At 49.9% G+C, this 13,262-nt stretch overlaps 2 protein-coding genes across 3 annotated transcripts in view; one reads left to right on the forward strand and one right to left on the reverse strand.

Annotated features, from left to right (window-relative positions):
• ARHGAP17 (Rho GTPase activating protein 17) overlaps positions 1-4,653 on the forward strand; it is a 177,795-nt gene extending 173,142 nt beyond the window's left edge. Inside the window, exon 20 of the mRNA XM_050773405.1 lies at positions 3,782-4,653. Within this exon, the coding sequence (XP_050629362.1) occupies positions 3,782-3,912 (131 nt within the window). The 3' untranslated portion in view covers positions 3,913-4,653. The remainder of the gene's footprint in view (positions 1-3,781) is intronic.
• Positions 4,654-11,490: 6,837 nt separating this feature from the next.
• SLC5A11 (solute carrier family 5 member 11) overlaps positions 11,491-13,262 on the reverse strand; it is a 65,819-nt gene continuing 64,047 nt past the window's right edge. For both annotated transcript variants that reach the window (XM_050773827.1, XM_050773828.1), the window contains exons 16-17: positions 12,633-12,804; positions 11,491-11,783 (exon numbers count right to left, since the gene is read on the reverse strand). In XM_050773827.1, the coding sequence (XP_050629784.1) occupies positions 11,578-11,783; positions 12,633-12,804 (378 nt within the window). In that variant the 3' untranslated portion in view covers positions 11,491-11,577. The remainder of the gene's footprint in view (positions 11,784-12,632; positions 12,805-13,262) is intronic.

Raw genomic sequence — 13,262 nt, forward strand, 5'->3', positions numbered from 1 at the left:
TGGATCTGTTACTTGTCAAAGTGGCTATCAGAATCACCTTGGACTTCTTGAAGGGTGGGTTCACAACCGAAAGCACATATTCAAAATTGTGGAAGTAATAAGTAAATCTTCTAGAACCATACGCTTACTGATAACATTCCACTTCCAGCTGTTAAATGTCCACTTCTGTTTCCTGGATAAGATACTCAGTTCAGGAAGGAACTTGGTTACATTTGTCAGAGCCCCAAATCTGTGATGAACTATATCAAGTTCTGCCTTTGGGCTGAGGCTGGTTACTGGAGGTCATCCCGTGTTTCTCTCTCTTTTTTTTTTTTTTTTTAAAGAGATAGGGTCTTGCTCTGTTGCCCAGGCTAGAGTGCAGCAGTGTGATTATAGCCCACTGCAGCCTTGACCTCCTGGGCTCAAGTGATCCTCTGAAGTAGCTGGAAGGTGGGACTAGAGGCATGCGCCACCACACCCGGCTGATTTTTGTATTTTTCTCATAGAAACGGAGTCTCGTGTTGCCTGGACTGGTCTCGAACTTCTGGGCTCACACCATCATCCCACCATGCCCAGCCTATTTTGTGTTTTTAAGAACAATATCTCTTGTATGAACTTAGCTCCAAGCGTATGCTCAGAAACCAGCCCTTCTTGGGGTGCAGTTTATATACGAGTTCATAGCCAGAAAGATTTAGAGGTGTTTCGGGCAAACCAGGTCCTTACAGGTGTCTTTCTGAAATAACCATTTTCTCCTTTTTACAACAAACCAGAGTGTTTAAGACTGAGACAAGATCTCAGATAACGTCTTTGAGGACCCTCACCCAAGGATTTACACACTCCTCTGGGGAGGAGGGAAAATGTAATGTGAAGAGCCAGAGTGCAACTGATCTGGCTTTGATCCTCTTTGGTCCACCCTGGCTGTGTCACCTTGGGCAAGGAATAGAGCCTCTGAGTCTCCCTCTCTTATTTCTGCTGCCTTAGGATTAGTCAGTTCAGTGAGACGATGTAATAAAGTGTGGGTGTATAGTACACTCTCGGTTGTAAGTGCTCTATAGTAATGTCAGCTACCGAGGCTGGGCATGGTGGCTCATGCTGGTAATCCCAGCACTTTGGGAAGCCGAGGTGGGAGGATCGCTTGAGGCCAAGAGTTCAAGACCAGCCCAGTCAACATGGCGAAACCCTGTCTCTACCAAAAATACAAAAAATTAGCCAGGCATGGTGGCATATGCTTGTAGTCCTAGCTACTCGGGAGGCTGAGGTGGGAGGATCGCTTGAGCCTGGGAGGTGGAGGCTGCAGTGAGCTGAGATTACACGACTACACTCCAGCCTGGGCAACAGAGTGAGACCCTATCTCAAAAAAAATTTTTTTTTTTTTTTTTTTTTTAATGTTAGCTACTGTGATGAAGTCTCTTTCTGAAAACTAGTTCTGTACAAGTTGCTATCATTCTTTCTACTTCTTGTGTGTAAACAAAGTCATTGTTTCTTTCAGGGATGATTCATGTAGGAAGAGAGAGGGACTGGGGAAACCAGATGGGGCCGGTGGGAGGCAGAGGAAGGGATTTCCTTGTAGCTGGAAAAAAATGTAGCCCCAGAACACATTTTTCCCCTTGAATAAATAATGTGTGTGGATCATAAATAGAAAAATTTAGAGAGGCATAAATCTAAAAATTATATATATGTGATGTATAAGAAAAAGAGAGCAGCTGTGGAAGGGCTTCGTGGCTGATAGGCGTTAACTTGCATGTGAACACAGATATTAACAAGTAGAAACCTCATCCGTATGCACAGTGCCTTTGCATCATGCGTTCCCCGCCAGGTCATGTCTGTTCCATAGTTTCTGGTAAACTCTGGGCTGAGAAGAGACACAGGCTGGTAGCCCCTTCTGTTTTTAGGGGCCAAGATAATGGGGGAAAGGATTGCATTTGCAGTGATTTTCTTATACCGGTATCATCTTCAAGTCACAGCTACTTCTTTGCCTGAAGATGTAAGAACGGAGGATTGGAAAGATGGTTGCTCTAGATGACTCTTCATTCATCCATCCAACCATCCAAGTGCAGCTACAAAATTTATTGAACATCTGCTATTTGCCGGTCACTGTTTTAGGTACTGAGGATACACTGTGAACAAGACAGACACAGTCCCTGCCTTCGTTGACTTCTGTTCTGCTTAGGACAAATCCAAGACAGCCCCTATTCTGTGCGTACAGACCACCTTTGACCGCACCATAGGGTGGTGCAATTCTGCACAGTGTCATTGGTTTTATAGTTATCACAAGGCCTGAATTGTCTGAAATGACATTCGGCACCTGAACTCTGACACCTTGGCACCTCCATAAATCTAGAAATTTCTCTGAGTTGTGGTGTGTAGGAAACCTTGAGGGACAACCGAGGAGTCACTGTGAGAGAAAGGATGTCCCAGGGAGTAAATAGATCTTACAGCTCAGACTGTAGGGACAGGAAGGTGGAAGGGTAGAGCTGGAACAAGTCTCGAAGCAGTGAGCTTCCCCAGAGTGCACCAGCGTTTTCAAGCTGTGCCTGCGCAGACAGGAGCAGGTCGAACAGAAATACGTTCAAAACTAGCTCCCGGCAAGGACAGGCAGGATGTCATTTTGCACCACAGCAAGTGGGCGAGAAGCAGCTCTCAAGCCTCAATGTGAGACGACCCAGCAAACCACCTCCTCCTCCCACTCCCTCACTGCTGCCTGCCACAGCTACCTCTAACCCAGCAAAGCAAAACTACAAAATATCTCTCTTCTCTCTTACACCAGCCCTAAAATACCTCATGAGGCTCTCATAATTTGCCAGAACCCACATCTACTAGAGAAGCCAGCCCTTTTGTTTTAATTAAGATCCCCTTGGTTCGCCCATTTTGACCTTGGGCTTCGTTGAGGCTGTGCCTGTGTTGTGCGGTGTTGCGTCCTCAGCAGGTAGAAAGAACGGTGCCTGGCACCTGGGAGGTGCTCAGTAAATGTTTGTTCATGCATAAATGAATCTGAGACCCACTGGCCTCTGGGAAGAGCATAGGAGAGGGGGACAACAGCATGAGGACCGTATGTTTGCCACCTTGCTGAAGGAATTTCAGCCAACATAGTAAGACATGAAAATGGCATTCGAGGTGTATTAGACGGAGAAGGGGAAGTTAATATTTGCAGGAGACTTAGTCTGCCTCAGTGATGTCAGTCAGCAGTGATTGTGATTCCCCAGGGGACGCTTGGCAGCTTCTGGAGACAGTTTAAACTTCCCCAGTGATCTGTGATGCACAGGAGACATTTTTGGTTGTCACACTGGGGGAGGAGGCTGCATGTCACTGGCATCTGTTGGGTGACACCTACAATGCCCAGGACAACCACAGCAAATAATTCAGGCCCAAATGTTGCTAGTGCTGAAGGTGAGGTCCTAGTGTTAGTCACAGGAGGAAACCCAGCAGTCTCGAGGAGAGGTCTCTTCCCAGGGCAGCCCAGGGGCCATCAGGAGGTTCATCTCATGCATTAGAGGCCTTGGGAAGGAGGAGGCTTCCTTTCTTCCATCAAAGCAAGCAAATCCTTTGAAAGCTGCATCTCCAAGGGCTGCCCCGGGCTCATAGCAAGCAACCTCAGAGCCCAGAGGCGAGGCTGTGCCACTCAGCTGCCCTCTGGGGTCACAAAGGCATCACTTGGCTTCTAAGAGCTGATGAGGCCTCTCGCAAGGGACTCTGTGCATGGGCTGACCCCGAAACTTCCCAGCCTCTCTTCTCAAAGCACCCTCAGGTGACCTCTCGGGGGTTACCCCTCATTGATACCGTGTCTCCTCGTGTTTTTGTCCAGACTCCAATTCCAGGGTTTCAGAACCACATCGCAGCATCTTTCCTGAAATGCACTCAGACTCAGCCAGCAAAGACGTGCCTGGCCGCATCCTGCTGGATATAGACAATGATACCGAAAGCACGGCCCTGTGAAGAAAGCCCTCCCCAGCCCTCCGCCGCTTCCACCCTGGCACATGGAGCAGGGGCAGGCAAACCTCTTCCTTTGCAGACAGAACAGTGAAAAGCTTTCAGTGGAGGACAAAGGAGGGCCTCACTGTGCGGGACCTGGCCTTCTGCACGGCCCTAGGAGCACCTGGAGGCCGCCACGGAAGCTGAATGACCTGTGTCTTGAAGAAGTTGGCTTTCTTCACATGGGAAGGAAATAATGCCAAAAAAATCCAAAACAAAGAAATACCTGGAGTGGAGAGAGCGTTCCTGCTGAAACGTGCATAGGAAGCTTTTGCCCCTGCTGTTAACGCGGGCAGCACCTACAGCAACTTGGAATGAGTAAGAAGCAGTGCGTTAACTATCTATTTAATACAATGCGCTCTTTCTGCGAGTGGCCTGCTCTCTGCTACCTGGACTTTCATTCTTATGTATTAGGAGGGCGGCTGCTGTCCTTCAGACTTGCTGCAGAGTCATTTTGTGTCATATATCGTCTGTGTCTCCCCAGTCCCCTCAGAACCATGCCCTTGGATGGTGACTGCTGGCTCTGTCACCTCGTCAAACTGGATGTGACCCGTGCCGCCTCGTTGGATTGCCGGAATGTAGACGGAAATGTACTGTTCTTTTTTTTTTTTTTTAAACAATGTAATTGCTACTTGATAAGGACCGAACATTATTCTAGTTTCATGTTTAATTTGAATTAAATATATTCTGTGGTTTATATGAAAACTTCATGATTCTTGGAGACACATTGTAGCGTGCGTGTGTGTGTGCATGAGTGTGTACGTGTTGCCACTCCCCCACATAGAACTGTGGCTGGGACATGTTGAGGGAGAGGGTCTAATTGTAGCTGTAGGAGTTTGAAGAAACAGAGAGCAAGGTCACAGCAGTGAAAAAGGCCACCAGGTGCCCCAGAGACCTCCTAGACTGGCCATCCCTCGGTGCAGGTTCTGGTCGAGGCTGCACCCTTGGTCCTCCCAGTGCTGGCATCCCTTTCTTTCCATCTAGAGATACTCAGACTCCCGGAGCAGCTTACAGGAGCTCAGCCACACTGGGTCGGTGCATTCGTCAGCAGCTGTAAATTGCCATGGAGAGCCCCTCTTCCAATGGCTGGTGCTTTCATGCCCTATCCAAGGCGTGAAAATTATCCCGTCTCTGCCAGGATTGAAATACTAGGGGAGAGCTGATGGGGAATTGGAACAAAGTGAGACTGAGGCTCTGGACAGCTCGTCTCATGATAGCACCTTCCTTCCCTGTGACCCAGATAAGGCCGTTTTCTCTCGGGAACAGAGCAGGACATGCTGCCAGAGTTGGCTGCCCTGAGCCTTCTATTGATCAAGTTTGCTAAGTGTGTCAGTGTCTAAGTCCCTGCTTAGAAGACACTGGACCTCTTTCCACTACAAACTGACGTAAGCCTGATTTAAAAAGGGCAATCACATTTCCCTTGTTGTTTTTTTGAAACAGATCTCACTCACTCCATGGCCCAGGCTGGAGTGCAGTGGCACAGTCATAACTCACGGCAGCCTCCAAACTCCCGGGCTCAAACCATCCTCCCAACTCAGCTTCCCGAGTAGCTGAGACTACAGGTGCATGGCAATACACCCAACTAATTTTTAAATAATCTTTTCTAGAGACAGGGATCTTGCTGTGTTGCCCAGGCTGGTCTTCAGTTCTGGCCTCAAGCAGTCCTCCCACTTCAGCCTCCGAAAGTGCTGGGATTACAGGTGTGAGCCACCATGCGCAGCCCACATTTTCATCTTTACTCAGTTTCCTATGCCTTCAAAGTACTCCCTACATTAATTACCTTGAAAATATGCTCCTGTAAGCCCATTTGCCCCCATATCTTGAATGTTCATCGGCTTAGGGCTCACTCTTCCCCTGTGCCACCCGTGTGTTGTTAATTTTCTGTCCCCTCCGTTAGCCACAGAACAAACCCTGCAGAGAAGGTGGAGCCTCTGTGTAGGCCGATGCTCCATGTTGAGCACCTTCTCCAGGAGCCTGGCTGTCCACGGTCAGGTGTCTCCATGGAGCCTCGGAGATGCTCCCATCATGATGCCTGAACTTGTCCTCCAGAGGAAGCAGGGACGTAGGCGCTTGTCAAGGAGATGCTGTTGGCACCTGGGGACGAGGAACATCCGTGCTGACATCCTGCCCAGAATGTAGCATGTGTTCGTCATTGCTGATTCTGAAATACAGGAAACCCGACCTCATTATTTTAAGAGCCTCATTCAGTTTTTACTCTCCTATTGTTTGCAGCAATCTTCCTACCCTGACAGCTGCAAACTTCAAAACAATGAAAATCATTTGACTCTGTGTATGTGTCAAAGGTAAAGACCACCCTTGGGAGGCCGAGGCGGGAGGATCACTTGATGTCAGGAGTTCGAGACCAGCCTGGTCAACACGGTGAAATCCCATCTCTACTAAAGATACAAAAAATTAACTTGGCACTGTGGCGGGCGCCAGTAACTCCAGCTACTTAGGAGGCTGAGACAGGAGAATCATTTGAACCTGGGAGACAGAGGCTACAGTGAGCCAAGATCACGTCAGTGCACTCCAGCCTGGGCAATAAAGTGAGACTCTGTCTCAAAAAAAAAAAAAAAAAAAAAAAGACCAAACAGAACTATCTAGTGGGAGGTACATGGCTCAGCATCCCACCAGCAGGGCCAGGAGAGGCACGTGGATCCTCTTTCTTTGCCATTCCTGTGACCTGGGATTCCTTCTGCTGGGGGCATTGTGCTGCGTTGGCGCTGCACACGGTACACTGTTTCCAGCCTGCCCACCGTCAGAGAGGTAGAGAATCGGAACCCATACTGGCCATTTCTGGCCGTCCAGAAGGGCGCTGGCCATCTGCCCTTCAGATTGTTTCCTTCCCTTCTCTACCCAGTAGTTTCTTATAGGAAGAGGCCCTTGCGCTCAGACTTCCTGTCCCTGCTCCCCCAGCTGCACCATCTCTTCTAAAAAAAAATTCAGATGCCGTAGGAGTGACCCCATCCTGGACCGTTGTGATGGCCCTGGTTCTCTGGGAGCTCCGTGGAGCGACTCCCATTCCTCTGTTGGGGCTGCAGTTCTCAGTGCTCTCCCAAGCCCAGTGAGTCCTGCAAGTGCTCTTATTTGAAGGTCTTAAGACAAACTCTCTTGGTTTCTCCCTGAGGTCTCCTCCCACCATTTCCCCACCATATTCCGGCGCCTCTGGCCTCTGGGACCCACAGTCTCAGGGTTTTGCATCAGACTGGGCAGCAAGCACCTCACTCATAGGGATGCTTCTCAGCCAAGGGCTTGCACTTCTCTCGTATCTCATCGGTGGAGCTAGAGAGGAGATGTGCTGGTGTGGCGAAGCCACAGTGTCTGGTGCTGCCAAAGGCAAGAAGTGACCAAGACCACTTGAGCTGCCAGCTAAGGGAGTGGGAGAGCAAGTCAAGGACTCCTTTAGTTTCCCCACTGCCCACAGCAGGCTGCACACGTGGCCATCCCCACCCTGTCCCACATGGGTTCGCACAGGCGTGGGCCCTGAGTCTCTTCCCCAGCAGGCAGGACCCCTGTCTCCCGGCACGGAGCTGTGGGTGCCCTCCTGCCACCACCGTGGATTCTGTGTAGTAGAGAAAACCTGCCTGCAGGGGGAGAAGTCAGCAGATACGCGGAGAGGCAGAGACAAAAGATTAGAGGGAAAGAGTGCAGGGCTTGGTTTTTAAAACCCTCCCAGCTCCCGGTTCGTGTCCCTGAAGCCGTTCTGCATTTCTTGCCTTTGAATGCTCACGATAAAGTGCTTGATTGTTTTTGGCACAAGCGTTCCTCTTTGGGTTTGTTTCTCTTACTGGCAACCAAATGACTTCTACCTGATTCCCTCCAAAGGAGGTACATGGCTGTGTAGACCCCACACAGCTGTGCAGGCAACTGTCTTCCTCCCACACCCTCTCCAGCCAACCCCTCCTTTACATCCACACATGCGTTCACACACCGTGCCCCTCGTGTCAGTTATCCAGTGCAGCATGACAGATGGCCACATACTTAGCAGCTTACAACAGCACGTTCATTTTCTCATAGCCCCTGTGGGTCAGGACTCCAGGCACAGCTTCTCTGGGTCCTCTGTCCAGGGTTTTCATCCGCTGCGGTCAAGGCAGCAGCCAGGGCTGGGGTCTTATCTTGAGGCTGGACTGGGGAAGGATCCACTTCCCAGGAAGTAGGGATTATTGAGGGTCACCTTAGGGTCTGTGCTTCACACATGAAACATCATCACAAATGACATGTGGGGAGGGGGATATTTGATACAAGAAAGAACCTCCCCCAAACCTAACAAAAAACAACAGGGTTCTATTTTCACTCTTTCTACTTGTATTTAAATTTGGGGTTTTTAATTGTCATTCTATTTGTTTAAGATGGAATCTTGATCTGTTGCCCAGGCTGGAGTGCAGTGGCATGATCTCGGCTCACTGCTACCCCCGCCTCCCAAGTTTAAGCCATTCTCCTGCCTCAGCCTCCCAAGTAGCTGGGACTACAGGCACCCACCACCATGCCCAGCTAATTTTTGTATTTTTAGTGGAGATGAGGCTTTGATATGTTGGCCAGGCTGGTCTTGAACTCCTGACCTCAGGTGATCTGTTCACCTTGGCTTCCTGAAGTCCTGGGATTACAGATGTGAGCCACTGCACCTGGCCTGAATTCAGTTTCTATGCACATCTGTAAATTGTATTTGCACTGCACTGTTTTTTTAAATTGATAAAAGTTATGGTATATGACATGTTTTTTTATATGTATACATTGCAGAATGGTTAAATCAAGCTAATTAACATATCCATCACCTCCATTATTTATTTTTTGTGGTGAGAACATTTAAAATCTCTCAGCTGGCTGGGCACAGTGGCTCACGCCTTAATCCCAGCACTTGGAGACATTGAGGTGGGCAGATTGCTTGAAGCCAGGAGTTTGAGACCAGCCAGGGCAACATAGTAAGACCCCATCTACAAAAAAAAAAAAATTAAAATTAGCCAGGTATGGTGGCCAAATGCCTGTAGTTCCAGCTACTCAAGAGGCTGAGGCAGGAGTTGAAAGCTCCAGTGAGCCATGATCATACCAATGCTCTCCAGCCTGGGTGACAAAGTGCAAGACCCTGTCTGTAAACAGAAAAAAGAAAAAAAAGGCCATATTTGGGGGCTCACACCTGTAATCCCAGCACTTTGGGAGGCCAAGGCAGGTGGATCACATTAGCCCAGGAGTTGGAGACAAGCCTGGGCAATATGGCAAAATGCCCTCTCCACAAAGTACAACAACAACAAAATTGCCAGGCATGGTGGTGTGTACCTGTAGTCCCAGCTACCCAGGAGACTGAGGTAGGAGGATCACCTGAGCCTAGGAGTTCGAGGCTGCGTTGAGCCATGATCGCACCCTGCATTCCAGCCTGGGCAACAGAGAGAGACCCTTTCCAAAAACAAACAAACAAACAAACAAGGAATGCAAAGGATTGCAGACTTCATCCTGAGTGTGGGAAGGTCACTGAAGGATTCCAAGCAGAGGATTGGCTTGATCCGAGTTGCCTACCCTGCCAGTGGCTGGAGAATGGGGAAGACTGGATGTGCGAAGGCCAGTCGGGAGGCCAGGCAGAGATGGGGGTGGCCCGAGCGATCATAGTGACAGCTCAATGTGTTCCTGCTGAAACATACTGTTGACCCCAGCCAGAGGCAACAGAGGTCTCGGTGTGAGGGGCAGGCTTGGACGGGGAGCTCAGGACTGTAGTGGAAGTCCCCCATGCCGCCCACTCCCCTCCTTTGGGCCTTGGAGGCAGAAGCTCAGCCTCCTCGGTGCAGACTGCTCCTTGAGCCCACTTGCTCCAGAACCATCCCAAGCTCCTGCCTAGAGCCATGTTAACAGCCAGTTCCCCACCCATACCCCTTCCCAGGAGGGCTGGGGGTGCCCTTTGTCCAGCCCACCGCTGCTGCTTGGATTCGTGTAGAGAGCTGGGCCTTCTGAGCAGAGTGGGGACTGGGCCAATACATTTGCCTGTGCACCAGGCCAGTCCCAGCTGTTGGCATCAAGTAGGAACCGGAAAGACATCACTGGAGGATTAAGTGGGTGAGCAGCCCCTCAGCCCCGGGGGGTCCTGTTTATTTTCCTCTGGCCTGGAAAATGGGGTCCCCCGAGAGACTCCTCTGCTTTCCAGCTCTGTCAGGCCAGGAAGAGGCTCTAGTCCATCCCACCACCCGACCTTATCCCAGGCCTGGATGGTTCATGACCCTGGGCTACTCCAGAGATGGTCTCAGGGCTCACTGGGTTGGCCCTGCTTGCTCTTAGCTCTGCATGTGGCAAACGCAGCCCTAATGGGTCATTCCATCAGACTCCATCGGGCCCAAAGCGGGAAAGCTGAGGAGGCTGGCTCCACCCAGAACAGGAGGCCACTGCCCTGCAGGTCAAAGCCTTACTGGCCTTTGGTGGGGAAGTTCATTGAGATGCCCATCCACCTGGCTGCTGCTTTTTAGGGAAGCATCATCCTGGGGAAGTAAGCAAAGAAACAGTCTAAGGCTGGGTGCGTGGCTCATGCCTGTAATCCCAGCACTTTGGGAGGCCAAGGCAAGAGGATTGCTTGAGCCCAGGAGTTTTGAGACCAGCTCAGGCAACATAGGAGAGAGCAGCCCCCCATGTCTCTGCAAATAAATTTTAAAAATTAGCCAGACATGGTGGTGCATGGCTATAGTCCCAACTACCCAGGAGGCTGAGATAGGAGGATCATATGAGCCCAGGAAGTCAAGACTGCAGTGAGCCGTCAGGGCGCCACTACAGTCCAGCCTGGGTGACAGAGTGAGACCCTGTCTCAGAAACAAAGCAGTCTAAGCCAGAACTTGAGAAGTGCACACAATTCTCTGATTTTCTTATAGCACAAGATTTCAGAGTACCAACTCGGATCTATTTCCAAGAAATATCTAGGAGGAAGTATCACAGTGAGAAAACTCCTGGGGACCTTCACCCAAAGCCAGCCATAGTGGAAGGCAAGAGATAGAATGCAGGTCCCATTCTTCGCACTGTGAAGATGAGCTGGGCAAGTTCGAATGCCAAAAGGTCCTGTGAGTCCCTTTGCTTCTTTATCCCTTTGAATTTGGGTATTTATGGATATGAAGAATGGATAAGAAGAATGAATGTCTTTTGCGAAAGGAAGCTTTTACATGTCTCTCCTCTTTCCATCTTCTAACCTTCATTATTTTCAAGAAGAAAAGAGGCTGGGCGTGGTGGCTCATGCCAATAATCCTAGTACTTTGGGAGGCTGAGGTGGGGGGATCACTTGAGGCCAGGAGTTCAGGACCAGCCCGGGCAACATAGACCACATCTCTTTAAAAAAAGAAAAAATTAGGTAGGCATGGTGGTGTGTACCTGTAGTCCTAGAAACTTGGGAGGCTGAGGAGGGAGGATCACTTGAGCCCAGGAGTTTGAGGTTGCAGTGAACTATGACCATGCCACTGCACTCTAGCCTGGGTGACAGAGCGAGACACTGTCTCAAAAAAAAAAAAAAAAAAAAAAAAGAAGAAAAGAACTAAGTGTCATGTTGAAAATGATCTATAAACAGTTGGAAGCCTTGTGGTAAACAAACAAAAGCTTTATTCTTTTTTCTTTCATTAAAAAAAATGGAGCATTGAAGAGAAACGGCCTTTGAACCCCCGGGTTCACCCCACACTAAGCAAAGTAGCCCCAGATAAAGATGGCGCAGGTCACGCAGAAAATAAGGTTGACGTCCAGGAGGGTCTTCACCAAGGGGTTTTCTTCCAGGGAAACTATGACGGGTTCTGCTCTGGCCGGGAGCTCTTCCTCGCCCTTGTCCTGTATTCCGCAGAGCCACAGGATGGCCTTCACCACTTTGGACTGCTTCGGGGTCATGTCACCTAGAAAGAACCCAGCAAAGGAGGACCGTAGAGGTGGTCTGTGTCTCCCAGAGAGGCGAGACGGGGACACTCACCAGGTGTGTTCAAGTGCTGGGATTACAGGCATAACCACCAGGCCTGGCTGAAATCTCCCAATTTTTTTTTTTTTTTTTTTTTTTTTTTTTTTTTTAGACAGAGTCTCACTCTGTCACCCAGGCTGGAGTGCAGTGGCGCGATCTCGGCTCACTACAACCTCCACCTCCCAGGTTCAAGTGATTCTCCTGCCTCAGCCTGCCATGTAGCTGGGACTATAGGCATGCGCTACCATGCCCGGCTAATTTTTGTATTTTTAGTAGAGGTGGGGTTTCACCATGTTGGCCAGGCTGGTCTCGAACTCCTGACTTCAAGTGATCCACCTGTCTCGGCCTGCCAAAGTGCTGGGATTACAGGCTTGAGTCACGGCGCCCAGCCGAAATCTCTCAATTTTTAAACGTTAACTCACATTTTATTGAAACTGTAGGTGGGCCAAGCCAAAATATGTCTGCAAGCCGCCAGTTTAGAAGCACTGAGAGAAGGCACGTCGTGTTCCTGCCTGCCCATGTGTGGAACATGAGGATGAAATGAACCGTGTCTTCACAGGCACTCAACAAGTGTTTGTTTACTCTTAGTGCCTGTAGGAAGCTTCTGTTGAAAGTTACTAAAAACTCCTTTCCCATGGCCAGAGCGTGGGGACAGATCAGACAGTGGAGCCAGAGGATGCTAAAACTCCAAGTCTGCCCACTTTCCTGGCTTGTAATTTGATAGGAAAAAAAAAAAAATCCCCTTAACACGTAATGCTTCTTGCTGTAACTGAGGAGACAGGCTACTCACAGCTGTGGGTTTTAGACACGTTTTCTTGGACCATCTCGAACTGGACTCTGCTGCTGCTGCTGGCCTCTGGCATTCCGTTCTGAGAGAGGGCAAGAGACAAGGGAGCTGCTGGTGTCGCTGGTTCCTTCTGGACCACGGGGTCATGACGAGTAAACCAGGTCAGGTGGCTGACCTAAGGAGCAGGAATGAATGATGAGATTTGTGGTGGAGGTGGGGCCGGGGTTTTCCATCCTTTTCTCACACTCCCCACCCAACCCCACACTCAGCCTTTGTGTCTGAATCTGCTCCCAGCCCCACCCTCCCACCCCATCCTCCAACAAGCGTCACGTCCCTGCGCTCTTCAGCATCAGGGCACAATTCCCCCGCTCATTCCCACGTCTTTCTCCGATAAACCCCATCCTCATGTTGCTGGGATGTGATTATCCCTCATTCTAATCCCCAGAGCTTAACCCTCACCCTAGAGTATTGCGGGACCCCAGAATTGGTCATTTCAGCTCATCCATTTCTCTGGCCACAGGGATTGAATTCCGCAGAGCCACAGGATGGCCTTCACCACTTTGGACTGCTTCTGGGTTCGCGGATGAGCATGTGTCCTGAGCTGACTCCATCAGTGGGAATCTAGAACTTCTC

The sequence above is a fragment of the Macaca thibetana genome, chromosome 20, assembly GCF_024542745.1.
Source record: "Macaca thibetana thibetana isolate TM-01 chromosome 20, ASM2454274v1, whole genome shotgun sequence".
NCBI lineage: Eukaryota > Metazoa > Chordata > Mammalia > Primates > Cercopithecidae > Macaca > Macaca thibetana.